This window comes from Canis lupus, chromosome 7 (genome assembly GCF_011100685.1).
Source record: "Canis lupus familiaris isolate Mischka breed German Shepherd chromosome 7, alternate assembly UU_Cfam_GSD_1.0, whole genome shotgun sequence".
NCBI classification, from domain to species: domain Eukaryota; kingdom Metazoa; phylum Chordata; class Mammalia; order Carnivora; family Canidae; genus Canis; species Canis lupus.
The window spans coordinates 64,800,615-64,826,314 of NC_049228.1; the positions used below are offsets into that span (position 1 = coordinate 64,800,615).

General features: G+C 43.5%; 1 protein-coding gene across 1 annotated transcript in view; it reads left to right on the forward strand.

Moving 5' to 3' along the window:
• Positions 1 to 25,700, forward strand: part of NPC1 (NPC intracellular cholesterol transporter 1) — a 52,655-nt gene that overhangs the window by 3,088 nt on the left and 23,867 nt on the right. Inside the window, 7 exon segments of the mRNA NM_001003107.2 lie at positions 12,181 to 12,303; positions 13,477 to 13,583; positions 15,593 to 15,768; positions 20,876 to 21,043; positions 21,647 to 21,896; positions 24,373 to 24,446; positions 25,015 to 25,385. Of these exon segments, the coding sequence (NP_001003107.2) occupies positions 12,181 to 12,303; positions 13,477 to 13,583; positions 15,593 to 15,768; positions 20,876 to 21,043; positions 21,647 to 21,896; positions 24,373 to 24,446; positions 25,015 to 25,385 (1,269 nt within the window).

Below are 25,700 nucleotides of genomic sequence, written 5' to 3' on the forward strand. Positions count from 1 at the left end.
AAAGTGACAAGAATAGGCATCCTGTTCTTACTTACCTATCATCTTGTTGATGTGATATATCACACTAATTGATCTATAGATGTTGAACCATCCTTGAATCCACAGAATAAATCTCACCTAGTCATGTTTTATGATCTTTTTAATATGTTATTGGATTTGGTGTGCTAATATTTTGTTGAGGATTTTTGCATCCGTGTTCATCAAGAATATTGGACTGTTGGTTGTTGTTTTTTTAATAGTGCCCTGGTCTGGTTTTGGTATAAGAGTAACACTGGCCTCATAAAATGTGTTTGAAAGCTTTTCCTCCTCTTCAATTTTTGGAAGACTTTGAGTGTATGTATTAAATCTTTTAATGTTTGGTGGAATTTGCCAGTGAAGCTGTCTGGTCCTGGAACGTTTGTTTTGAGATTTTTGATTTCTGTTTCATTCTCCTTACTAGTAATCAGTCTATTCAGATTTCCTATTTTTTCGTCATTCAGTCTTGTGAGACTGCGTGTTTCCAGGAATCTATCCATTTCTTCTAAGTTGTTCAGTTTGTTGGTTTGTAATTGTTCATAGTAGTCTCTTAACGATCCTTTATGTTTATGTGATATTAGTTGTAACTTCTCTTTTATTTCTGATTTTGAGCCCTCTCTTTTTTTTCCTAGTCACAGAATGAGGAAGGGATGGGAGAAAATATTCCATACAAATGGAAATTGAAAGAATACTGAAGTAACTATACTCATGTCAGACAAAATAGACATTAAAACAAAGACTGTAATAAAAGACAAGAGCATTCATTACCTAATGGTAAAGAGGTAGATCCAGCAAAAAGATGTAACATTTATAATGATAGATGCACCCAACATTGGAGCACCAAAATATATAACACAAATATTTACAGACCTAAAGGGAGAAATTGAAAGCAATAAAACAGTAGTAAGAGGTTTTAATAGCTCACTTTCATCAATGAATAGACAAAAAAGTCAACAGGGAAACATGAGTCTTAAATGACACAGTAGACCAGGTGGACTTAATGGATATAGACAGAGCATGCTCCCTCTAAAAGCAGCACAATTTACTTCTCAAGTGTACATGGAATGTTCTACAGAATAAATCACACATTGGGTCACAAAACAAGCCTCAATAAATTCAAGAAGGTTGAAATCCATATCAAGCATCTTTTCCGACATTAGTATGGAACTAAAAATTACGAGAAGAAAATAGGAAAACCCACAAAAAGGAGATTAAACAGCATGCTACTGATCAATCAGTGGGTCATTGAAGAAAATCAAAGGAGAAATTTAAAAATATCTAGAGACAAATTAAAACAGAAATATGACCTACCATGATCTGTGGGATGCAGCAAAAGGGGTTCTTAGAGCAAAGTTCATAGTGATACAGGCCTACTTCAATACAGAAGAAAATTCTCAACTGCAACTTTATACCTAAAGGACCTAGGGGGAAAAGCCCCAAATTAGTAGAAAGAAGGGATTAATAAAGATCAGAGCAGAAATAAATGAATTAGAAACTGGTTCTTTGAACAGAGAAAATTCACAAACTCTCAGCTGCATTCACTGCTATTACTGCGTCGGCAGTGTTCTATTTTATTTTTAAAGATTTTGTTCATTTATTCATGAGAGACACAGAGAGGCAGAGACCTAGGCAGAGGGAGAAACAGACTCCTTGCAGGGAGCCTGATGCAGGACTGGATCCCAGGATCACAACCTGAGCAGAAGGCAGGGGTGGGGGGAGGAGGGAGAAAGTCTAAGGATATAGTGTTGATTAAACCAGATGAGGATGTTAGAGTGGAACTCTGGGAACCCTGTGCCCTTGTGCCCACTCATCTACGTGTCGGTAACAAGGAGGTAGTAAATCATAGGGAAAAGCAGATTCAGGAGCTTCCCTGGATTAGGAAAAACCCCTCCTTAAATTTCTGGGTAGTTCTTAGAAGCAGGTAGGTTTTGCTGACCCAGTAAGGGTCCAAGAACCAAGAGAAGAGCTGTGGCTCCCTCCTTTGTGTATGTGGAGGGGATCCCTAGATGTGTGGGCTTGTGGAAGAGCCTATCTCTGGTGCCTGGTTGGAGAGGAGGCAGAGAAGGGCAGGGAGGTGGTTTGGAATGGGGTCAGTGGATAGACTATCACTAGCTCTTGCTCTGGGGACATTGCTCTCTCAAGATTTAGGGTTTTGTTTTGTTTTGTTTTTTGAAGACAATAGCTTGTAGGATTATTGGGGTTATTAGGGAACATGATACATAGAGAGATCATATCACTGTAGTAAAAACTCAAGAAACAGTAGCAATTCTGTGCCTTAAAGAAAATACAGCTATTCAGTTTGCCTGGAGTTTTAGGTCAGGATCTAGTAGGCAGGCTTCACATTGGTAAGTGACTTTAACTTACCTCTGAAATCCTTTTGCCTCAGGGTAATATCAAGACGGATGGCCGAGTGCTTTTCCTCCTATGACTTTAAGACAGGTCAGAAGTTCATCTTGAGTCTCTTGCAAAATGCCTTGGAGGGTCTGTAAATCTTAACTGGAAATATTCCTTTATTTTACAAATTAGCTTCCTCTGTGGCCAGAAGCTTCCAATATCCCTGAACAGACTAGGGGGGTAAGGAGAGAGGTTTGCTTTTAGACTTCTTAACCAGTGATAGCACCTTGTCTGGGTTCAGTGTGAGCACTCAGGAAGTTCTGTCATAGAATTAGCAGACATAGTTGTCCTTGGTAAGGTCTGATAGACATTTTGAGGGGATTTTTGCCTTTCTTAATTCTTAGTTTTTACAGATGATGAAATAACACTAGACTGCACGGCTTTTAAACCCTGTGGTTGGGCAGCCCGGGTAGCTCAGCAGTTTAGCGCCGCCTTTGGCCCAGGGCGTGATCCTGGAGACCCAGGATCAGGTCCCGCATCAGGCTCCCTGCATGGAGCCTGCTTCTCTCTCTGCCGCTCTCGCTCTCGCTCTCATTCTCACTCTCACTCTCACTCTCACTCTCACTCTCTGGGTGTCTCTCATTAATAAATAAATAAAAATCTTAAACCCTGTGGTCATCCAAATAATGTGTGTGGTTTTGAGAAATCATATATATCTCTCTCTTCTGTCTGTAATTTTTGCAAGCTTTTTCTTGAGATCTTGAAACATAGTGAGGCCTAGGTAGAAAATAAGCCATTAAAATGGTTTTTCCTGAAGAGATCGACAAGGGTTTAATCTTCTGACCAGAGAGCACTGAAGAAAACCCACATTCGCCCCAATTTCAGATGGTTAATCTTTCCCAGTCTCTCCTACTCCCTGATTGATGCTGGGATATCTAATTAACATAAGTAATCAAGGGAAAATGAGGTTTTTATTTTAGCGAGTGGGCAGAAAGAAAACGACTTGCTGAATAGGTCTTTGTATTGCTTCAGTGTTTGTCATGTTACCCAGAACAAAGAATCCCTCTGGTCTGAAGACAGTATGATCTCTCTTTTCCTGGGTAACCCTTCCCCACCCTCCCCTCCTCCCAAAAGGGAGTCTTTTCAGGGTGTTTTAAGGATGACACAGTATCTACTGCAGAAGCCAGGGTTAGGCCATCTCTGATCGTGGGCACCCCTTTCTGCCCTGACACCCACAGCTCTGTCAAAGGCATAAGCTCTCCAGCCAAATAAACTACTTGCTATCAAAACTCTGCCTGTCTTCCAAGGCCCAGTTCAAATGCTACATCATCCAGGGCATTTGTTATCCTATTCCCCAACTAAAATGCCTTCTCTCTGAGGCTCTAAGTCAGTGTTTATACTGCAGCAGCAGCTTTTACCTGGGTGTGGGTCTGGGCTTTTCCTCTCACCAAGAGTGATCTTGGGTAGGCCAGTGATCCCCTGGAGCCTCTGTCTCCTCCTCTGGAAGATCAGGTTAACATCTATGCCTACATCTCACAGTGCACATGGAAAGAGCAAAATATTGCTTGAATTGAAGTAGCAGATTGTAGGCTCCTTGAGGGCAAGAACTGTACTTTACCATTTCCAAAAGGGCCAGGACTCTCTTTTCTGAGTCATCAGATCATTGGATCTCCATGGGTTTAGGTGTAGGGATAGGATGGAAGGATTCAGAAGCTAGTTGAAACCGGAATTGCATTGCTTTCTGGGTGATAACAATCAACTGTGGCCCAATAAATCTTTCTTTGCTTGGACTTATGCCTCTTATTTTCAGTCTTTAGAATATTCGCTTTGGCAAGAAAACTTAGGGGGAAAAAGAAAAAAACTGTTTCGCATTTGTTTTGTTTTTTACATTCCACCCAAACCTGTTTCTGGTGCAAGTGTGCCGTTGGAGGATTTGAGAGGGAAGTTTTCATATTTGTTCTTTATCTTATTGTCCCTTAGGCCACAGAGGAACTCAAGTTCCTGCCATTCACTAGTTTCATAAATATAAAGTGGTTGCTGTGGGCACAGTGTAGGTACAAAAATAGACCAACAGTACTACCTGTACAGAAAGCAATCCAGAAACTGTAAAGTGCTGTGTAAATGTTAGCAGTCTCTGTCCCTGACTCATTCATAGTTGACAGGAAGAAGGGTGAATATGAATACATAAAATTACAATATAGTGCAAAATGTACTCTTAACAAAGGGAAGAACAAAACATTATGGGAAGTCAATTTTTGAGCTGATCTTTGGAGGGTGAATTAATGCTTACCAAGTAGACAAGAGGAAGCTGGAGAAAATAGGGGGGAGTTACCTGGTTGTTACAAAAAAAACATTCAATTGTATACTTGAAAAGGGTAAATTTTATGGTATGTAAGTTATCTCAAAACTTTTTCAGAGTGATATTTTAGATTACAAGAAACTACAAAAAAAAGTTACCTAATTTGTGCATAGTACTCCATTGCTAGGACACATCTGGTCTCGTTTTAACATCACAGGACCGCTTTAAGATACATGGGATGCTGTGTTTCCTGTTTTGCAGGAAATTAAGGATACTAAGGCTCAAGTTTGTCCCAAAGTCACATAGCTGGTAAATGGCAGACTAAGGGCGTGAACCACTGTCTCCTGACTTGTGCTCTAATTTATTCAAATTTAAAATATTGCTACCAGATTCTCCATATTTAGCAAGCAAAATTGAATGAGTGTTGAGCAGCTGATCCAGAGGGCCAATAGGGCATCTCCTTCATGGCTTGTTCCTAGCTCCAGTCTGGCTTCTCCAAAAGCCACTGATGAATCAGGAATCAATTTAGCCTGCTGGCCTGTCCCTTTGTTCAGTTGCCACACTGTGTGAATGTTCCATAGGAGAAGACCTGTGGACGAAATATACTCCCATCTACTTCCTTGGTTTTGTTTTAGTCTTGTGGCCTTTGGGTTATTTTTCAAACCTGTGGGTGTGAAGGCTCAGAAATGTCTAATACCAAGTAGTATGATCTTAGCAAGTCACTTAAGGAAACGGTAAGCTAGAGGGGTTATTTGTAAGGCAAAGACTAGCTGAGACTATCTAGAAATGAAGTAAATACCCATTTACAGGCATGCCTGGTGCTCCCACAAATTATCCTTTGTTATGTAGACATGATCTCCCCAGGTTAGCTCTAAAACAGAGTTCCAGAGATTTCCATCACCAGAAGTCAGACCAGACCAGCCTCCACCCCAAATGTCCCACCATGTTTGTTTGGTCTGCCTACCTGACTCCAAGAACGAAGCAGGCAGCTTAGTCTCTGGATAGGATTCTCTGTGTCCGTTCCTCTGTCCCATACTGCGTTGTCATGACTGGTCAGGCCAGCCTGTCTGCTCCCTGCAGAGGCCTCTCCCTACCCCTTACCACCTACCCGAGCTCCCTTGCTGGAACTTGAGCTGGTGTGTCCCCAGGGTCTGCCATGAGCTCTCCCCATCCAGGACAGCGGTAGAAATGAGAGGACCCTAGCCCTGCACTCCACATGCCATGGGGGTGGCCAGGGCAGTCCTGGAGCTGAGGATGGTCAGTGAGAGCTAACCTGACTTGACAGCTGCCTAGAGACATACATAAAAAGATGTAAGTGGGAGTCATTATTTCCACAGGTGAACATGTGTGTGTGTAAAGAGATGTATCCTCAGAGCTCTGTCTGTGTGACACTCTGAGGATACATCTGTACAAACTGAGCTGGAGTTTGAGCAGTACAGCAGCTAGAGAGACCAGGGAAAGGATAGTGTTTAATTAACTTGGCCTTTAAAATCTTCATTCTTGTTACTGGTTTTGTCACATACTAACCCTGTGACCTCAGAGAATCTTCCCTGAGCCTTGGTTTCATTACCTGTAAAATGCCGCCGTACTACTCCAGAGGTATCAGAGAAGTACAGGAGGCAGTAAGGAAGAAAGCACTTAACTTTGTCACCAGCATGAGGTTGACATTCATGAAGCATTTTGTTATGAGTTAGTTAATACGTCAGATTTACTACAGGCGGCCCAGAGTGTACGATTCTGTTGCTCATGTTCCAAACTTCTCCATATGATAAGATGTGCTTTTGTAGAGTTCTCCTTTAGAGTTTATTTAGCAGTTGCTATAGTTGCTGACATATAGCAGAAGGGGCTTTGTTTTTAACCTGCTGAACTACTGTTATTACTGGAAAAAAAAAAATTCTCTGTCTAATCGTATACCCAATAATTAAGCTCTAGAGCATGTTGTGAAATAGCCATATGCCCTGACCTTTAAAAGTGGAGACACTCTAGCCTTGTAACTACTAAATTCTGGTGGGAAGCCAAAACAACCCATACTTCTCATTTCTGAACTTCTTACACAATCCATTTGAAGTCCTGAACTGATCGAGAGATTTGATGGTTTCTGAATGGGTGACCACTGGGTAAGGTACTGCAGAGCCCTTCAGAGGAAATATAACAGCTGGGCTCTGCTCTTGATGACTTTGCGGGCTTACAAGGGACTGGAGACAATAGCCAGAAACTACCCTTGGAACTTCTCCCTACATATCCAACTTGCAATTCTCAGAAATTCTGCTTCATCCTAGGATGAAACCCACAGATCACAGCCTGGCCAGAGCTTGTTGTTCTGAATAAAGCTTTCTCTGTCACCCCTACACCCATCATGTACCTGTTGTCTGTGGTTGCATTTGAACCACAACAGGCTTGTTGAGTATTTTCCACAAAGACCTTATGGTGCATAAGCCTACAATATTTAATACTTGGCGCTCCATGGAAAAGCTTATTTACACCCCGCCCCCAGGGGATCCAGCTTGTGGCGGGTAAGTGATAGGAACAGATACTACCCCACCGGAGCTCTGGTCTCAGAACACCTGCTGACTTGAGCCACTGTGATGGATGCCTCTAAGGGCAGCCAGGTGCTGCCTGGGCTGACCTGCCTCTGCCCTCAGGCTAGCTCACCTGATGAGGGGCAGCACCAACGCTGGAACCAGGTCAGAGGAGTCAGAATGAAGCTTTAATGGAGGTGACTGCCTTGGGAGAGGCTTTTAAGGTAGGGATGCAACCTGTGGAGAAGCACTGTGGTCTGGCCTTCCAAGGTCCAGATGAATATAGTGAAGGGCAGGTTCAAGTTGAGCCAGAAGCCAGTGTGTGTGGGGTTGTCAAGACTTACTCGTTATAAAGCTATTTGAAAGTTACTGCACTTGTAGGTGTTTGTGGGTTTATGTCTCTACAGGTTACCTGCTGGGAGGAATTAAAAGCCTAGAAGACCCAGCTCTATGATGTTAGCGTTGGTTAAATCTGAGAAAGAGGGTGGGGGTGGGGGAGCTTCCGGTGTTACTTCACATACACCTGTGAGGTTTTGCAGATTTGTCATGAGTGGGTATGGAGTCCATGATTAAAGGAAATAAATCCTACAGTCATTTATCTTTAATATTATAGGAATTGGTAAAATGTTAAAATGCTTCAATAAGATCGTTCTTGGGGTATAAATAGCCCTGTGAATGGTCAGTGTCCACAAGATCTGTGAAGAGTCGCTGTCCTTTCTTTAGATTCGGATCTCTGGGACTTGAGCGGAGCTTTAACGAGATGTGTCACCTGGCGCTCAGACCCGTAGTTTTGATTCTGTCTGAACTGGCCGTCAGGCTGCTCCATTGGGTAGTGATGGTTGATGTGTGATGGTTGACAGAGTGCTCCCTGCAGCCCTTGCCACTGGGCTTTTCTCTTACATGAAGGACATCTGGGCTCATGTCTCATGGTAAAACACATAGTATAAAACTGGCAGCTTTTAACTATACAGTCCGTGTGACATGAGGACCAAAGCTGTTGCTGTGCAGCCACCATCAGTCTCCAGCACTGAGCTCGTGTTGGATCAGGTGCACTTTGGGCTCTGGCCGACCTCAGACAGTGCTAGGTTTTATTTCAGTGTTGCTTCCCTAAGTGGGCATTACGCTGGTGTGAAGTCAGCAGCAGGCATGCTTGTATCCGCGTAAAGGCAGCGCCCAGCCACACCTTACTTTTAGAAAGCAGGTGCTTTGCTTAGAAAGGAGGCGAGCGCCCCGTGGGAGCTGTTGCATAGTACACTCTTGGTGTCAGCTTCTGCTGCCCTGACATTCCAGGGATCCTAAGGTCCATCTGTCCTTGTCCGTCAAGTCCTGAGCACCTGCTGTGCTGTTGCGATTTGGAGACTGGAAATCCAGCCGTCCCAATGCCAGCTAGGTTCTTGGTGGGATACGGAGGTGAGCGTGGCCCAGCCGAGAGTGACCCTTGGGGTGGCCTGAGGAACAAGAACCCAGGCTTCCAGACCAGCCAGGCTTCGGGTGGCATCTGGCTCTGCCACTTTTAGGTGTGGCCTCAGATGAGTCACTCCACCTGGGTAATTGTCAGTTTTTTCATCTGTAGAGTGGTGTTATTCCAGTTCGGGCCTCACAGGTCTGAGGATTAAGGGATCCAGTGCCTGGATTAAGGGAGAGGTGGGAGCAACCCCCGCTGGTGGAGCTCAGGGAGGGGAGGGGCTGTGCTTGACTGGGTCGAGAAGGCCCCTGGGGGAGGTGGTGGTTGAAGAGTGGCCTTGGCAGGTAGCGGGAGTGTAGGGAGTATAGGGGAGGGAGGCATGAACAGTGCAGGGGCAGGCAGGTCCCGCTCCGTATGGGACGGAAGGTAAGGACAGGTGGGAGATGAGCATGGACACTGGAGCCATGTCAGGCACCTGGAGCTGGTCTCATAGGCACCGGGAAGGTGGATGGTGGGTTTCTGGGCATTGGAAAGCTGTGGAGCCTCAGCTCAGCAAGAGTCCAGCTGACTTGCCAAGGTCTGCACAGGAGGTGGCAAGGCGGCCTGTAGGGAGTCGTGCCCAAGGGAGCAAAGGATGGCTGTGTGCTCAGTAGGAAGGGAAGGCAGGGGCACCAGAAAGTGCACTTGTACCGGGAGCTTCCCCAGGAGGTGAGCTTGGCAGTAGAGGAAAGATTGGTTTCCTTTGGATCACCTGGGATTGTGGGCCACGTAACCGCAAGTGCAACTAGAGAGAAATTGGGGTCATTTGACCAAGAGGAAGAATGAAATCAGAGCGGTGTTTATTGAGAGGAGCAGGTGAAGGGATGCACAGAGAGATGAGGTTGAGAGGCTAGAAGAGGGGTCAGGTGGTGGAGGTCCCTGAGGAGGCTGAGAGGCGCTGCCCCAGCCAGGCCGGCTCCACAGCAGTGTTTTCAGCTGAAGGTAAATAGAGGAGGGTGAGGCAAGAGAGAGCTGAGGGGAAAAGAGGGCTCCCCCACCAGCACAGCAGTGTGAGTGAGCACACACGTGCCTATGCCTTGTGCAAGGGGGCGGGGGCGCTAGAGTGAGGACCTTCATTACGCACTGATTACATTTTACCCAAAGTCTGTTTCTGGAACTAGAATGTTCTGGCTCTGCCTCTCTCGGACAGATAAACCTCTCTGTGCCTCCCATTTCCTCATCTGTGAAATGGGTATAATGGCACCTCCCTCATCAACTTGTTGTGAGGATATTAATCGGACTAATATATGAAGAGCAGTGAATCAGTGCTTCACACAGAGTAAATGGCTCATCAGCACCTTCAGGCCCCACTGGGTCGGGGCTGCTTCTAGAAGCAGGAGGACTGAGAAGCAAACCTACAAGCATTGAGTCAAGCAGAATTTTCCTGGGCCCAAAGAAATCTCAGGTGTTTTAGTCCAGCTCTTTGGGACCCCTTTGCTGAGGTCCCAACAGTTGGGAGACATTAATAATAATTACCCTTGCATTTGATTGCATAGCACTTTACAGTTTAGTAAGTACTCCCACCTCCTAGTCCCATAGGCCACCTTCACAGCAAACCTGAAAGATTGGCTGCCGTCCACAGAGAACAAAACTGCTCAGCACGGTCAAGTAACCCGCTGCACGTGCAGTCAGGCTCAGCGTGCATGTTGGTTGAGACGCTCATGAGCTCTGAGGATCGGAACCCGAGACTCCTGACCTCCCCCCACTTCCTTTTCCCACCGCTATTCTACCTGACTGTGGAAACGTTGCTTTCAAGTAAGAGACGTGAGGTTCCCATAAAGGATCAATGGGAACCGCACACTTTCATAGCGCTGAAGGCTGAGGAAAGGGAACTCCACATGACCGCCCCCTCCTGTTAGTCATGCCAGCATCGTGGTTCATTGACTGGGTTTGTCACTCCAGTGGGTGACTTGCAAGGGTGCCCCAGACCTGGACCTGCTTGCCCTTTGGGTCTGTTGAATGATCTGTGAGGTCTAAGGCTGGGTCACTTGTATTTAAGTTACACGTCGATACCAGCAGTTATGCCACCTCCTTAGCAAAAGGGCAGAAAAGCCTTTTCAAACTTAAGTAGATGGATCATTTCCTCTTAGTATTTAGGAAAGAGTGATTCCCTGGAATTGCTAGGTTCATGGACTATTTGCTACAATTCTTTTTAAATAAAAATGGTGGTGAAATTTTGCACCTTCTTGCCAGAGATTCGGTATGTGGCATTGTTGAAAACTGGTCACTTCCTCATTTGTATAATTTCCTTTCCTTGTGGCCTAAACTTGACTCTTAATGAGTCTAGATAGGAATAAGTCATAGATTCTGTTTTAAAATATCTGAAGAATGAGGGGCACCTAGTTGGCTCAGTCAGTTGAGTGTCCAACTTTTATTTTTGGCTCAGGTCGTGATCTCAGGGTCGGGGGATCGAGCCCCGCATCAGGCTCCACGCTTAGCATGGAGTCTGTTTGGGATTCTCTCCCTCTGACCTTCCTGCTCACTCTCTTGCTCGCTCTCAAATAAATCTTAAAATATCTGAAGAAATGAATTCAAAGGAATCTTGATCTTTTCGATACCCCACACATACACACCCCAACCTCCTGCGAGCTTTTTTCCTGTCATGTTTCCAGCTCTGTCTGTGGTGAGATGTGTATCTTGATGCTAAGGGGCCAGCACAGACTGACTGACCTCCTTGAACATGTGTTGGTCGGGAACATGTGTTGGTCGCTGGCCACTGCCGCTGGAGAGAATTCACTCAGTTGCTTTTCTCAGATTTTTTTCCAGGGGCTTTTCCATGAGGTATCTTGGGAGTCATGGTTACTTCTTGAGAGCCTTTGTTTCCCCATGGGCCAGATGATTGCAAGACCGTGGAGGCCCGTGGCCTTGGCCAGCATGACCAGGCTTGCCAACGTGATGATTCACACTGCTCCCTCCTCCCCTTCTGAACTTTCTGACAGCCTTGTGACTCTGACGTGGGAAGTACCAGTGGCTCTCGAGAAACCTTTATTGAAGAGTTGAACGTTTTTCTTTTAAGATTGCTGAGGTGGTTTTCCATAAAGTTAGCACATGCCTTGCTTTCTACTTAAATCTGGAGGACACTGTGTTTATTCTTGTTCCTTCTTAGGGTTTGTTAGTGCTTTCAGGTTTGCTTTTCATGTTACTCATGATGCGCTGATAGAAATTTACCTAAATATATGTGGAAATGTTCTTTTGTTACTTGGAGCTTATATAGTTTCTTATGCAGATGTGCAAATATAGTGCCTTAGTAATTGCAGACTCACATACTGTCTTGCTTTCTTTCCTCTACACTGATTCTTAGTGATCCTTACAGGAAGTATAGCTTCCTGTCATCAACAAATTACATGATTTCTATGACCTCCTTCACTGACTTGACAAGCCCGTATTGGGCATCTGGTGTATCTTAATATTTTTTTCAAAATGTTAACTAACCAGTGCCTCTCACTGCCACTTCATTTTGCAGATAATGTTGGAAGGTTCTGTACTGGTGTTTGAAGGGGTGCTTTTTGCCACTGAAATTTCCTTTAGCCTTTGGGGCCCTGATGAATGGAGTTTTGTGTCAACTCTAGGTGTTTGCACAGTCCTGTGTATGGTATGGAGAGTGTGGAATTGCATCTGGAGACAAGAGGTATAACTGCCAATATTCGGGGCCACCAAAACCCTTGCCAAAGGATGGGTATGACTTAATGCAGGTAAGTTTGTTGTCTTGGGCTTTGGGAACACAAAATTATAATCCGAGATCCTCTGTAATTATACTGTAAATATCACGGTGGGGTGGGGCTGAAACTAACAGGCTTAATACCTATCCCAAACCTTATCTGGGGCACACAGTGGCACAGAAGATAATGTAACTCTAGAGGCAGAATTTCTCTGGGGCTGACTTCCTGCCTTTCTCTTGGTTTCCCCATAGCAGGTTACTATTTAGGGACTGACCTTGGTACCTCAAATGTTGCTCTTTGCAGCTTCTTGAAAATGTACTAGAAGTTACCTTTTTTTTTTTTTAGTTCCTGGATTTTAGGACTCAAGCCCCCTAGGCTGCTAAGTAGCGTTGACTCTCTTGTCCTCTGTTTAGTGGTTCCTCCATTTTCCACCCAGAGCCTGTGACCTTTGGTTGCGACCAGGATTCTGTTCTTTCTTGTCTCATTTACCATTCGTGATACACAGGGATATTAGAAAAGAACTGGTAAAATCAAGGTGAAAAGACTGGTGCTAGAGGCTTACATAATGTAAAATCAGGTTGACCGGGGGAGCAGCAGGTCTCTTCAGCTTGCTTTCTGCTTTCATCAGAATTATTAAAGACATCTGACTTTCCCCAGAGTGACCAATGGAAGTAGTAGATCACATTTGGATTAAACTTAAACAGAAAACCTAAGAGTAAGAAGTAAAACAGATTGTCCAGGGAGGAGAGTGAGCTTCCAAATAAGAAAAAAAAAAAAAATTGAAATATCTCTATTGTCTCTACTTTTGCAACTCCCTCATTTTGAATAGTAAATTTGATAGCCTTTTTTTTTTTAAGGTTTTATTGATTTATTTATTTGAGAGAGTGCACAAGTAGAGGAGGAATGGCAGGCATAGGGAGAGGGAGAAGCAGACTCCCCGCTGAGCAGGGAGCCCAATGCAGGGCTTGATCCCAGGATGCCGGGATTATGACCTTAGCCAAAGGCAGATGCTTAACCACCTGAGCCACCCAGGCACCCCAAATTTGAAAATCTTTTAAAAGAATTCTACAAGAACTTTGCAAACATGTTTCTTACCCATGTGTACCTAAAGAAGGACTAGGCGAATAAAATTGCCTTATTTCATTGAGGAATGTGGGTCCTCATCTGACTTGGCTACTGTGATAACCATGCTTTCTCACCCAAAAGGAGCTCTGTCCAGGATTATTCTTTGACAATGTCAGCGTGTGCTGTGACGTGCAGCAGCTCCGGACTCTGAAGGACAGCCTACAGCTTCCCCTGCAGTTCCTGTCCAGGTAGGCTGGCCTCCTGGCACACAGATGAAAAATGGGTTTAGGGTGCTTATTAACCAGGGACAGTCTGATTTACTCCTAAAAGTCAGTTTTCATGTTTGATGTTTCAAGAAAGTAATCTTATCAAGCATAATTTCTCAATAAAGTAATAGTTGTCAGACTTCATTTTCTACTTAGTTCCATGCAGAGCTGAGACATGGCTTTCCTCTGAGATGGTCCCTCCCCAAGGGTATCTGCACCGTGGACTGGGTCCTTTCACATTTGAGCCTCTGGGTGCTGTGTGGACGAGAGGTTCTGGTGGTCCTGCCACATCTGTGACTGAGACCCTCCTCCATGTGGTCCCTAACATGGCCATCCTCCCCTCCCTGCCCCTGGATGGGATGTGGTTCTCTCTCCCTATAGTAATGTGAGATGCTAGAGCCCCAGTCCTCCATAGAGCTGGCCTTTGGTAGCTGTTAACAAGATTGTTCTGGCAATTTGCTGGTTTTGTCACAGTCCACTGTCCAGACTGTTCTCTATGACTGGGGCTGTGAAAAGGGTTGCATAATAGGTGTTCTCAAAGCTTACTCAGTGATTCTCACATGTGCCAAAGAACAAGCTGGTGGAGGTCTGTAGAACAGCACTTCATGGTATCTTTCTAAATATTTCACACCAAAGCACCCTGATAAATGTGGGTGGGAGGGACATAAGAAGAGGGGAAGCACTTCTCCGTGTGCATGTCATGGCAGGTGACAGGACAGTCGGCATCCACTGAGAAAACCCTCCCTGCTGCTTCCCAGGAGTTTAAATTGGCAATACAGAGTGGAAAACCTTTGCTAAACCATCCTTTCAGGACAGCATACCATATAGTAGATCAAAAAGTTGAGAACCTGATCAAACAGCATACCCTGTAGGCTAGGAGATGTTGATGGACTCATCATTCAGTCAAAATACATTTACTTAGCACCCTACACCAGTTGAGGCATTATGGACATAAGGATAACCAAGATCAAAAGATAACCAAACTTTCCCTCATGTTGTCAGCTCTTTTTTTTTTTTCAAAGCCAATAATGAGAAGCTAACATAGGGAATATTGTGGAGCTATCGAAACTGATGATTGCAGAGATGAAATGTAGTTACATGGCAAGAGATTTTTAATCCATGGAACATGGTAGAAATCTGCACCCCTGGAGCGCTTTCTGTTAGGATGGTGTAATTGTAGTTCCTGTTCTTGTCACGGTAGAGCACAGGACGCCTGAAAGCAGGTCAGGGTGCATGTCTGCTCCCTTACTAGACCAGGGGCAGTGAAGGCTGGGACCACCTTGCCTGCTCTGTGTCATGTGGCACGCGGAGTGGATCAGAACTGAGTGACCCCCATTGGTTGTGCCACGAGAATGCAGGTCTAACGCAGCAGTAGCTTTTGCGGCTAACAGTGAACCCAACTGGAGAGACATTTCTGCAACCCAGTAAGTCAGCATTAGGAGCTTCATCGGTGAACCTGGAGAGCAGACCGCTTGTAGTTCTCATGAAAACCCGTGTGCTTCTGCAGTGCGCGCACCACCGCTGTTCTCACAGCTTCTTCTCAAGCCATGGGGAGATCCTCTTGTGTTTAGAAAGGGTCAAGGGATTACCCAGGGCTTAAAGAAAGCCGTTCAATAAGAAGGTGAAAATTCTAACATGTGAATCTCATTTTTCCCTTGTTTTCCCTTCTTCATCAGAGTGGTCACCATGACACTCCAAAGTCCTTTTAGCTTTAAGAAAAGGAAACATGTCGATAAATTATAAAACACAGAATTCAGAGAAGCATTTTTTCCCTTCCTACAATTAAACCTGGACAACATATGTGTAGTAATTAGGGCAGTTTGTAAAGAGACCTCTGATTTTAGGTTTAGAACGGCTGGGTTTAAGATGTCTTCAGGCAATTTATTTGTCACCTTGTAAAATAAATTTTAAATGTTCTTTGTTGTAAATCATGTTTTCGCTGACCCTGTTACCTGTGAGATCAGACAAAATATAGTTTACTTTTTCTTTAGATGTCCATCCTGTTTTTATAACCTAATGAACCTGTTTTGCGAGCTGACATGTAGCCCTCGGCAAAGTCAGTTTCTGAATGTTACAGAAACTGAAGATTATGTTGATCCTGTTACAAACCAGACAAAAACGAACGTAAAAGAATTACAGTACTATGTCGGAGAGAGTTTTGCCAATGGTGAGTAAACTTTTAATTATTCCTTTTTTTATAGTTGGTATAAGGACTGTGGATTAATTGTTCCTTTCTTTTGTCAACTATGTGAAAATGGCGGTTTTTAATTCTGTTGGCCATGAAACATGAGTTGTTGTTTTGTGTGTATCCAGAACTTGAGCTACAACCTATAAAACAATCTTTTTGAAGTATTTGCTTAACTCTATCCTAACTGTAAATTTCCACATGGAAATTTTTACTGCATGCAGGTTTACTTCTGTACATTTTAGAAGCCATTAGAACTTTGTTTCCAGTGGACCTGCATTGTGTGACTTCATGAGTTGTTGCAAAACTTGAGAGGGTTTGGAAGGGTGAAGCAGAGGAGAGGAGATTTGACTATGAAGAAACATATTACCATAAGAGAGAGTAAGCAGATACAACTGCAGAAAGGGATCCATAGCAGCTAGAAATCCTAGGACAGTCTGAGAAAGACCATCTAGCGTCAGTTGAAAATGATTGAGATAAAGGACTTCTAAAAGAATAGAACACAAGGGGAAAAGAATGAACAAATTAAGAGTAGAACCAACTGGCTCTATTGATGAAAAATAGTCCTTTAAGTAAACTAAAAGATAAACAGCAGATTCGACACAACTGAATAAGAACGTGCCCAGGAACGAATAAGAATTCAGCATATTAGAGCAACATACAGATTTAATTGTAATGATCATTTGAAAAGGTAATCACAAATTTAATAGAAAAATTTAAATACTAAAAAATAATATAAATTGATTTTAAAACAATTAAGATTGTAAAAAAAAATTAAAATAAAATAAATTAAAAAATAAAAGATTGTCCCCTTCACAAAAGCAACAAAAAATAAGTTGTATAGGAATAAATCTACCACAAGATGTGACATAAAGGACAACCAGACTGAGTGAAGAGAGATCATTTTGTCTAGAAACAGAACTTTGCATATGGAGAATTGATACATAACAGGTGCATTGTTACAAGTCATTGAAGGAAAGGGTGGGCTAGTTGATAAATAGTGTTAAAAAATTGATTAGTCCTCTAATTTTTATTTTTGCATATCATACCAAAAATGTATAGAATAAAAAATCCTAATTTTGGACATGTTGGAAGTGTAAAATATCTTTATGACTTTAAGATAAGAAAAGGTTCTAGAAGAGAGGAAAAGCAGAAACCATAGTGAAAAGATTTATAAACAATCAATATCTAGAGCAGTCATTGAAATGCAGATGAAAACAGTGAACTATCATTTCACATATCAGATTGGCATAAATGTAAAAAAAATCAGTCAATTCCAAATATTGGTGAGGATATTCAAGCAATAGGAGTGCTAATATACTGCACCACTGGTAACCATAACTTAGTGGAAGTGTTTGAAGACCATTTTAAAAACAATTTTTGCACTACCTGGTAAAGTTGAAGATAAGTATACCCTCATCCCAGAAATTCCATTTTTATAGCTGCCTGCCACAGAGAAAGTTTTTGTTTTTGTTTTTTAAGATTTTTTGTTAATTCATTTGAGAGAGAAAGCACAAGGAGGAGGAGAATAAGAAGCAGACTCCCCGCTGAGCTGGGAGCCCAATGTGGGGCTTGATCCCAGGACCTGGAGATCATGACCTGAGCCAAAGGCAGATGCTTAACCGTCTGAGCCACCCAGGTGGCCCTGCTGTAGAGAAACTCTTAATGCATGTAAACAAAGAATGATATAAGAACATTCATTGTAGGGTTTTTGCAATTATCAAAAACTAGAGACATCAAGAGAATGAGAAGGTAAGCATGACTGGGAGAAAATACTTGCAGGGGATCCCTGGGTGGCTCAGCAGTTTGGCGCCTGCCTTTGGCCCAGGGCGCGATCCTGGAGTCCCGGGATCGAGTCCCACATTGGGCTCCCTGCATGGAGCCTGCTTCTCCCTCCTCCTGTGTCTCTGCACCCCCCCGCCCCCCGTGTCTATAATTAATAATAATAAATAAATAAATAAATAAATCTTTTTTTAAAAAAAAGAAAGAAAATACTTGCAGAAGACACATCTCACAAAGAATTGTTACAAAATATATGAAGAACTCTTAAAACTCAGTAATAAGAAAGTGAACAAACAACTTGACTGAATACATGGACACTGATCAGACACTTCATCATGATCAGACACTTCATCAGAGAAGATATACGGATGGCAGATAGCAGATGAAAAGATGCTCAACATTATATATTATCAGAAAAAGTTGAATTAAAACAACAGTGAGATACAGTTTGCAATAGTTACATGATTTACGTCCACACATACAGTAGAATGGCCAGAACCCAGGACGCTGACACCACCAAATGCTGGTGAGGAGGTGGAAGCACAGAAACTCTCATTCATTGCTGCGAATGCAGAGTGGCATAGCCACTTTGGAAGACAGCTCGGCAATTTCTTAGGAAACTAAAAATACTCTTATCATATGATCCAGCAATCATGCTCTTTGGCATTTACCCAAAAGAGTTGAAGACACGTCCACACAAAAACCCTTCCAGGCCTGCTTATAGCAACTTTATTCAAAACTTCCAAAACTTGAAGTAACCAAGATGCCCTTCGGTAGCTGAATAAGTAAACGGGGGTACACCTAGATAATGGAATATCATTCAGCACTAAAAAGAAAGGAGCTATCAAGGTATGAGATGACATGGAAGGGACCTTTAAATCTTTAAATCTAGAAGCCAATATGGAAAGCCTACATCCTGAATGATTCCAGTTTTATTACATTCTGGAAGAGGCAAAACCATGGGGACAGTGAAAAAATGAGTCAGGGGCTAGGGGAAGCAGAGTGAGTAGGCGCACAGAGGATGTTAAGGGCAGTGAGATTTGTTTAATTCTGTAATGGTGGGTACAAGTCATGGTATATTTGCCAAAACTCATAAAATGTACAACACCTAGTGTGAGCCCTAAAGTAGACTGTGGACTTTGGGTGACAGTGATGTGTCATCCTAAGTTCATCAGTTGTATAACAAATGCACCAGTTGGGTGCTGTGGATAGTGGCGAGGTTGTGCTTGTATTGAAGCAGGAGTTATATGGGAATTCTCAATTTTACCGTGAACCTAAAACTCCTTAAGAAGTCCATTAAAAAATATATAAATAGGGGCGCCTGGGTGGCTCAGTCTGTTGAGTGACTGCCTTCAGCTCAGATCATGATCCCAGGGTCCTGGGATCAAGCCCCATATTGGGCTCCCTGCTCAACGGGGAGTCTTCCCTTCCTCTCTACCCCTTCCTTCCACCCCCAGCTCATACTCTTGTCTCGTATGCTCTCTCTTTTCTCTCTCTCCAATAAATAAAAAGTCTTTAAAAAGAAAAATCATTGAGGGCAGTAAATGCTAAGAGGGGAATGGATAAATATGTTGGAGCATAGTCATAGTCTATAATAGAATACTTAAAAATGTTTGAATTAGTTATGTCACTCGAATGACTTAGAAAATTGAAAATAAGTTATGGGATATAGGTAGCATGTTGTTTATAATAGTACTGTTTATCTATGGATACGATATATCATGAAAGTACACGAACACGCACAGGAAAGATAAACATCAAATCCAGGATTATACTTTACTGTAAGGAAGGGTTCAGGAGACTTCAGATAGGTGAATTGTATGGTAGATGAGTTATATTTCAGTAAAGCTGTTAAAAATCCATGTAACTATAGCATAGAAAAACTATAAAACTCCAAAGACAAGTATCTTAAAAAGAAGTAGAAAAAAATTACAAATCATCATAAAAGAATTCCATTTGGAGAGTTTTTTTCCCAGCAGTGAAAGAGACCAGAAGGCCATGGAATAATCATAGCTAAGTCACTCTACCTGAATTGCCTTTCAAGAACAAGGCTAAAACAATGAATTTATGAAGCATCTCCTTAAAGTTTAGGGAAGAAGTTTCTGGGAAGTTTCTAACAAGTAGGTGTGGTATCTAAATGGGGGCCCCCAAATGTGGATTAATTGGTGGCACAGGCAGTGAAAAAATTCACCTGAGGCAGAACAAAGGAGACAGAAGTTTGTTGAATATATCTCGCAAAGGGGGGGTAGGATACGGACATGAGGGGAGCGGTGAGCAGGACTGCAGAGGAGCAGCTATGGGTGGGGGCTGTATTTAAAGGGGGAAGATGAGGTATGGAGAGTATGGAATTCTCCCTTTTTTGGTAACTGTGCCTGATTGTTAGTAGCCCATTAGTCCGTTTAAGAGTATTGTGAGGTGGGTCACCTGATGGGCCCCTTCTACATGCCACTGCTCAAGCCTGTTTGCCTGAAGGTGGTTTCTACAGTAGGGACTGGTAAATGAATGTTAATACAGGGCCCATTACCACTACTTTTTTATGTGCAAAATGCCGTTGACATGGTCCTTATTTTGTGGGCTGTCTTTATGTCTTCTGAAGTGGAACCAGGGGCGCCTGGGTGGCTCAGTCGGTTAAGCATCCACCTTCGGCTCAGGTCATGATCCCGGAGTTCTGGGATTGAGCCTGCCTCAGCAAGAAGTCTGCTTCTCCCTGTTCCTCCCTGCCCTGAGATCGTGCTTACGTGCTCTCTCTCTCTCTCTCCTCACACACACATACTCACTCTCTCAAATAACAAATAAAATCTTAATAAAATAAAATGGAGCCAAAATAGAGAGTAGTATTAGGTTCATTCATGTGACCTTTGCCCTAAAGCAAGTTTTCCCCTGTAAATTCCAAACTCTTCAGCCATAGAGTTTCCTGCCCCAGATTTCTGGAACCAGCTTCCCTGACTGAAGAGACTCTCCTAGAGTTCTTACTTCTTCCCCAGCCTTAGTATGTTCTTCTCTGCAGCGATGATAATAGTCCTCTGAGCTACTGTGAGCTACGTGGGATGCCATAAAGCCTTTCCTGAGTATTTTTTTATGTTTATGTGACTTGGAATGTAGCCCTGCATATTACTGGCAGAGTGATGAGTCCACGTTACAGGTAATCTCCACTCCTGCGCCGGGTGTTTCCTGTCCCACCTGCCAGCCAGTGGCTTCTGACTGTGGTGCCTGTGGCTGAGCTCGCCTTCCAGAGGCCTTTTGTAAGATCTCCCCAGGGGGCTAAAGCAGTATGGTGTTTCAGCCTTTTTCCTTCTTCCTCTGCCAGCCATGTACAACGCCTGCCGGGACGTGGAGGCCCCCTCCAGTAATGACAAAGCCCTGGGACTCCTGTGTGGGAAGGAGGCCGAGGCCTGCAATGCCACCAACTGGATCGAGTACATGTTCAATAAGGACAACGGCCAGGCACCTTTCACCATCATACCCATATTTTCAGGTAGATTCCCAAGTTAGGCGTATTTATGATGTGGTTTTAAAGCCCAGGAGCCTTCGTCTGCAACAGGACAATAAATCCAGATAACTAGTTCCTGGACTTTCCCTCCAGTGAGAGAAGTAACTAGAACATTTCCCTTGCCCCTGGTTAATTTAGGGGGCTGGCAGTGAACATGGAGAAGAAGAAATTACCTTCAGGTGTTGCTACCTAATTGAAAGAATGAGCCTGGATTTTTGTTTTGTATTAAAAAAAAAAAAAAAAAAAAAAAGGGCAAAGCATTACAGGGGCCTTTTAAGGAGCCCTGCAATCATGTTAGACTTGCCCCTCCCCTCGCTGGAGGTTTGCTGTGGAATGTGGGGTACCCTAACCTCAGTGACAAACCTGGTGCCCAAAGTTATTTGAAGTAACTTAAACTTCATAGGGCTATGCAGCAAAACATCATTTGATCGGATGGAAACCTCTGGTCTTTTTTACTTTTATGGTTATGTGTTCTGTTTGTCATCTATATGCTTATCACTAGGTTTAAATATAATTAAATGCCAACTTTGTCACTTTTTTTTTTTTTTTTTTTTTTGAGATACTCATTCAAGCCCATCCTCCCTACAGATCTTCCAGCCCATGGGATGAAGCCCATGAACAATGCCACCAAGGGCTGTGACGAGCCTGTGGACGAGGTCACGGCACCGTGCAGTTGCCAAGATTGCTCGGTGGTCTGTGGCCCCAAGCCCCAGCCCCCACCCGCTCCGGCTCCCTGGAGAATTTTGGGCCTGGATGCCATGTATGTCATCATGTGGATCACCTACATGGCATTTTTGCTCATGTTTTTTGGAGCATTTTTTGCTGTGTGGTGCTACAGGTGAGCAGTTTTGTGTATTCCCCAGGGCGAGAACAACAAGATTACCCAAGTGGCACTTCCAGCTTTCACCTGGCAGTCCTTGGTTAATTAAACCAAGAAACAAATATCACATGAATACCACTCCATGATTGCTAATGTCCTATAGTTAGCTAGTAAACAGAGACCTAGACATTTAAACATTTGAGGTTAGTTTCATTGATCTATCCCAAATGACAAGTGATGTTTATTTTTATCTTTTTAATTTTATTTAAATTCAGTTAATTAACATATAATGTATTATCAGTTTCAGAGGGAGAGGTCAATGATTTATGAGTCTTATATAATACTCATTATATAAGTGCTCATTACATCAGGTGCCGAGTGATTTTTTAAGCACTGTTAACCACCCATTCTTTAACAGAACATCTTAGGACCTGAATCTGATTCAAATCTAATTAAGTGGGCTGCTGTCTACAATCCTTTCAGATGTTTGCAACTTGATTAGGAAAGTACATTTTCCTTAACTTTTTGTTTTGAAATAATGTTAGACTTACCAGGAAAGTGCAAAAATAGTAAAGTTTGTATGTATCCTTTATGCAGCTTCCCTTAATGTTATAACTGACGTCACCCACAGTATGTAATTATCAGAAACCATGAAAATAACATTGGTGTAGTATTTTTAGCTAAATCACACACTTTGTTCACATATCACTACATTTTCCTATGCCTCCCTGTTCTGCTTTAGGACCCCACTCCATGTTCACCTTTTTAAATTATTTAGTATTTTATTTATCTGAGAAAAAGCTTGAGTGGGGTAAGGGACAGAGGGAGAAGTAGACTCCCCACTGAGCAGGGAGCCCAACATGGGCCTCGATCCCTGGACTCAAGGGTCACAACCTGAGCCGAAGGCAGGCACTTAACTGATTGAGCCACCCAGGTGCCTCCACATTCACTTTTTGTTCACTACTCTCCCCCAGTCTGTGACAGATTTTCTGGAATTTCTTTTATGGCCTTGACACTTTTGATGAGTAGTGGACAGTTATTTTGTAGAATAAGTTAGGTTTTATCAGATATTATCTCATGATGAGATTGAGGTTATGTGTTTCTGACAAAAATATTACAGAAGTGATTTATCTTTCTCAGCACCTCATTTTGGTGGTACACAATCTCAATAGGTCTCTTCACTGAGGATAATAACCTTGATCACTTGGTGAAGAGGGTGTCTGCTGGGTTTCTCTACTGTAGAGTTGGTGGTTCTCCCTTTGGAGTTGATAAATATCTTAAAGGAGATAGGTCAAAGCTGTGCTAAGGCCTCGTTTTTCCTAAAACTGTCCACTGATTTTTAGCATCCATTGGTAGATCTTGTCTGCAGCAGTTCTGTGGTGTTTGCCTAATGGTGACTTGGTGATTTTGTATTTCCTGCATCTCTTCTGCACTTACTAATTGGACTTACTCTGTACAGACAGTTATCCTTCCTATGCTCTATTTGTTTATTGGTTCAATTATATTCACATCATGGACTTTTGTGTGTGTGTGTGGGCTCTATCCAACACTGTCATTTGTTTCATTGCTCAGATTTTCCAGTTTTAACCATTGAAAGCACCTTCTGATTGGCTCCTGTGGATTTTTTTTTTTTTTTTTTAACATGCCCTCACCTTTCTCAAGCCTTTGCTTATTTTCTGGAATCACAAGATGTTCCAGACTCATCTCGTATTTTTCCTGCCCCAGCCCTGGAATCTGCCTCCTCTGCAAGGAGTACTGGTTCCTTTTATTGGAGACCAATGTTGAGAACAGTACTCTAGGCACTAGGTATGCGCATTGCTGCTGCAGTAATGTTCAGTGCTCTTAAAGGACCTAAAAAAGTTTTCAACCTAAATGAAGGTTACAAGGTGAAATTATTCTTTATTAGCTTGAGTTTTTTTAATACCTTTTTTCTTTTTTTTTCTTTTAAGATTTTATTTATTCATGAGAGACACAGAGAGGCAGAGGGAGAAGCAGGCTCCATGCAGGGAACCCGAAGCGAGACTCAATCCCGGGAATCCGGGACCACGCCCTGAGCCAAAGGCAGGTGCTCAACTGCTGAGCCACCCAGGCGTCCCAGTTTTTTTTTTTTTCATACCTTCTTGGAGTGCCTGGGTGGCACAGCTGAAGTCATGATCTTAGAATCCTAAGGTTGAGCCCTGCATATCAGCTCCACACTCAGTGTGGAATCTGCTAAACTTTCTCTCCCCCTCTGCCCCTTCCACTTGCTCTCTCTCTCTCTCTAATAAATATAAATCTTAAAAAAAAAAAATACCTTCTTATATTTTCTCTTGAGGCTGGTGAGCAGGACTTGGAGCAAAGGAACCTGGGGTGGGGGGTGAAAGGGGAGACAGCATTTAAAGAGGAAGAAATAGAATGAGGAAGTAAGCTTTTACTGAGGTTATAGGATTAGCAGAAACACAGCTTGATCATGTCAGAGGTCTGCTAACACTGCTTATGTGTTTTTATTTTTCAGAAAACGCTATTTTGTCTCTGAGTACACCCCCATTGATAGCAACATAGCTTTCTCTGTAAATGCCGGTGACACAGGTAGGCACGTTTGTACTTACGTGATGAGGATTGTGTTCGCCTGTGTGTTCATTTCCTCAGCGAGTGTTTATGCGTCTGGCCTGGGACAGACTCTGTGCTCATGTCAAGGACATGGCTGTGATCAAGACCGACTTTGTGGGAGTAGCCATTTAACCGGGGTGACAGAAAGGAACCAGGCACTGAATAATAATAGGATAACTAGGGTTGGGGTGAGAGCTGCAGAGAGGCTGATGGGACAAGCAGAGGGCAGGTGCAGCTGCAAAGGTGGATGGGAACTGCTTTGGACCGAGTGCTCGCGAGAACCTGGCTCGGGTGTGAGCATTGCTCCTCTGACAGGTGGGGATGACTGTCACGGTAGGCAGGCATGAAGGGTGGCCTCCTGAGCAGATAGCTGCTGAGGGTCTGGGTTGAGGGGGCAGTGGGGAGCAACACAGGGTCTTGTGCCATCCCTGGCCGCAGGCATAGTTCTCACCACCATGTGGTAGTAGCTAACACTTGCCCTGTTCCAACTTTCAGGAATGGCTTGGCTCTTAACCTCCACCCTCCCTTCCTTCTCCTGCTCTTCCAGGGGAGGCATCCTGCTGCGACGCACTTGGTGCAGCATTTGAGGGCTGCCTGAGGCGGCTCTTCACACAGTGGGGCTCCTTCTGCATCCGAAACCCAGGCTGCATCATCTTCTTCTCCCTGGCCTTCATTGCTGCCTGCTCTTCAGGCCTGGTGTTCAGCCGGGTCACGACCAACCCAGTGGACCTGTGGTCGGCCCCTGGCAGCCAGGCACGCCTGGAGAAAGAGTACTTTGATGCGCACTTCGGGCCTTTCTTCCGCACGGAGCAGCTCATCATCCAGGCCCCCCACACCAGTGTGCACACTTACCAGCCGTACCCCTCAGGATCTGACGTGCCCTTTGGGCCCCCGCTTGACATAGGGATCTTGCACCAGGTAATGTGTTTTTGGCAGAAATCAGCCCAAGAGCCCCGTGGGTTTGTTCACTGGCTTTTACATGTTGACCAGCTCTACCTGATGTGAGATTGGGGCTGAACATAGTGGTGTATCTCGAAAATTGACAGTGAACAAGAAAGATGCTTTTCATTTGCTTTTCAAGAAAGCAAATGGTGGGTGTTGAACTTAATGGAAAATTTAGTGCTTTTGTATTTATTTCATATAGCAGCAGGGCTTGCTTCTTCTTGAAATTGGGTTGAAAATTTCTCTGTTGAAGTAGGACATATTTATAATATACCTTAGGAACTTACTTAT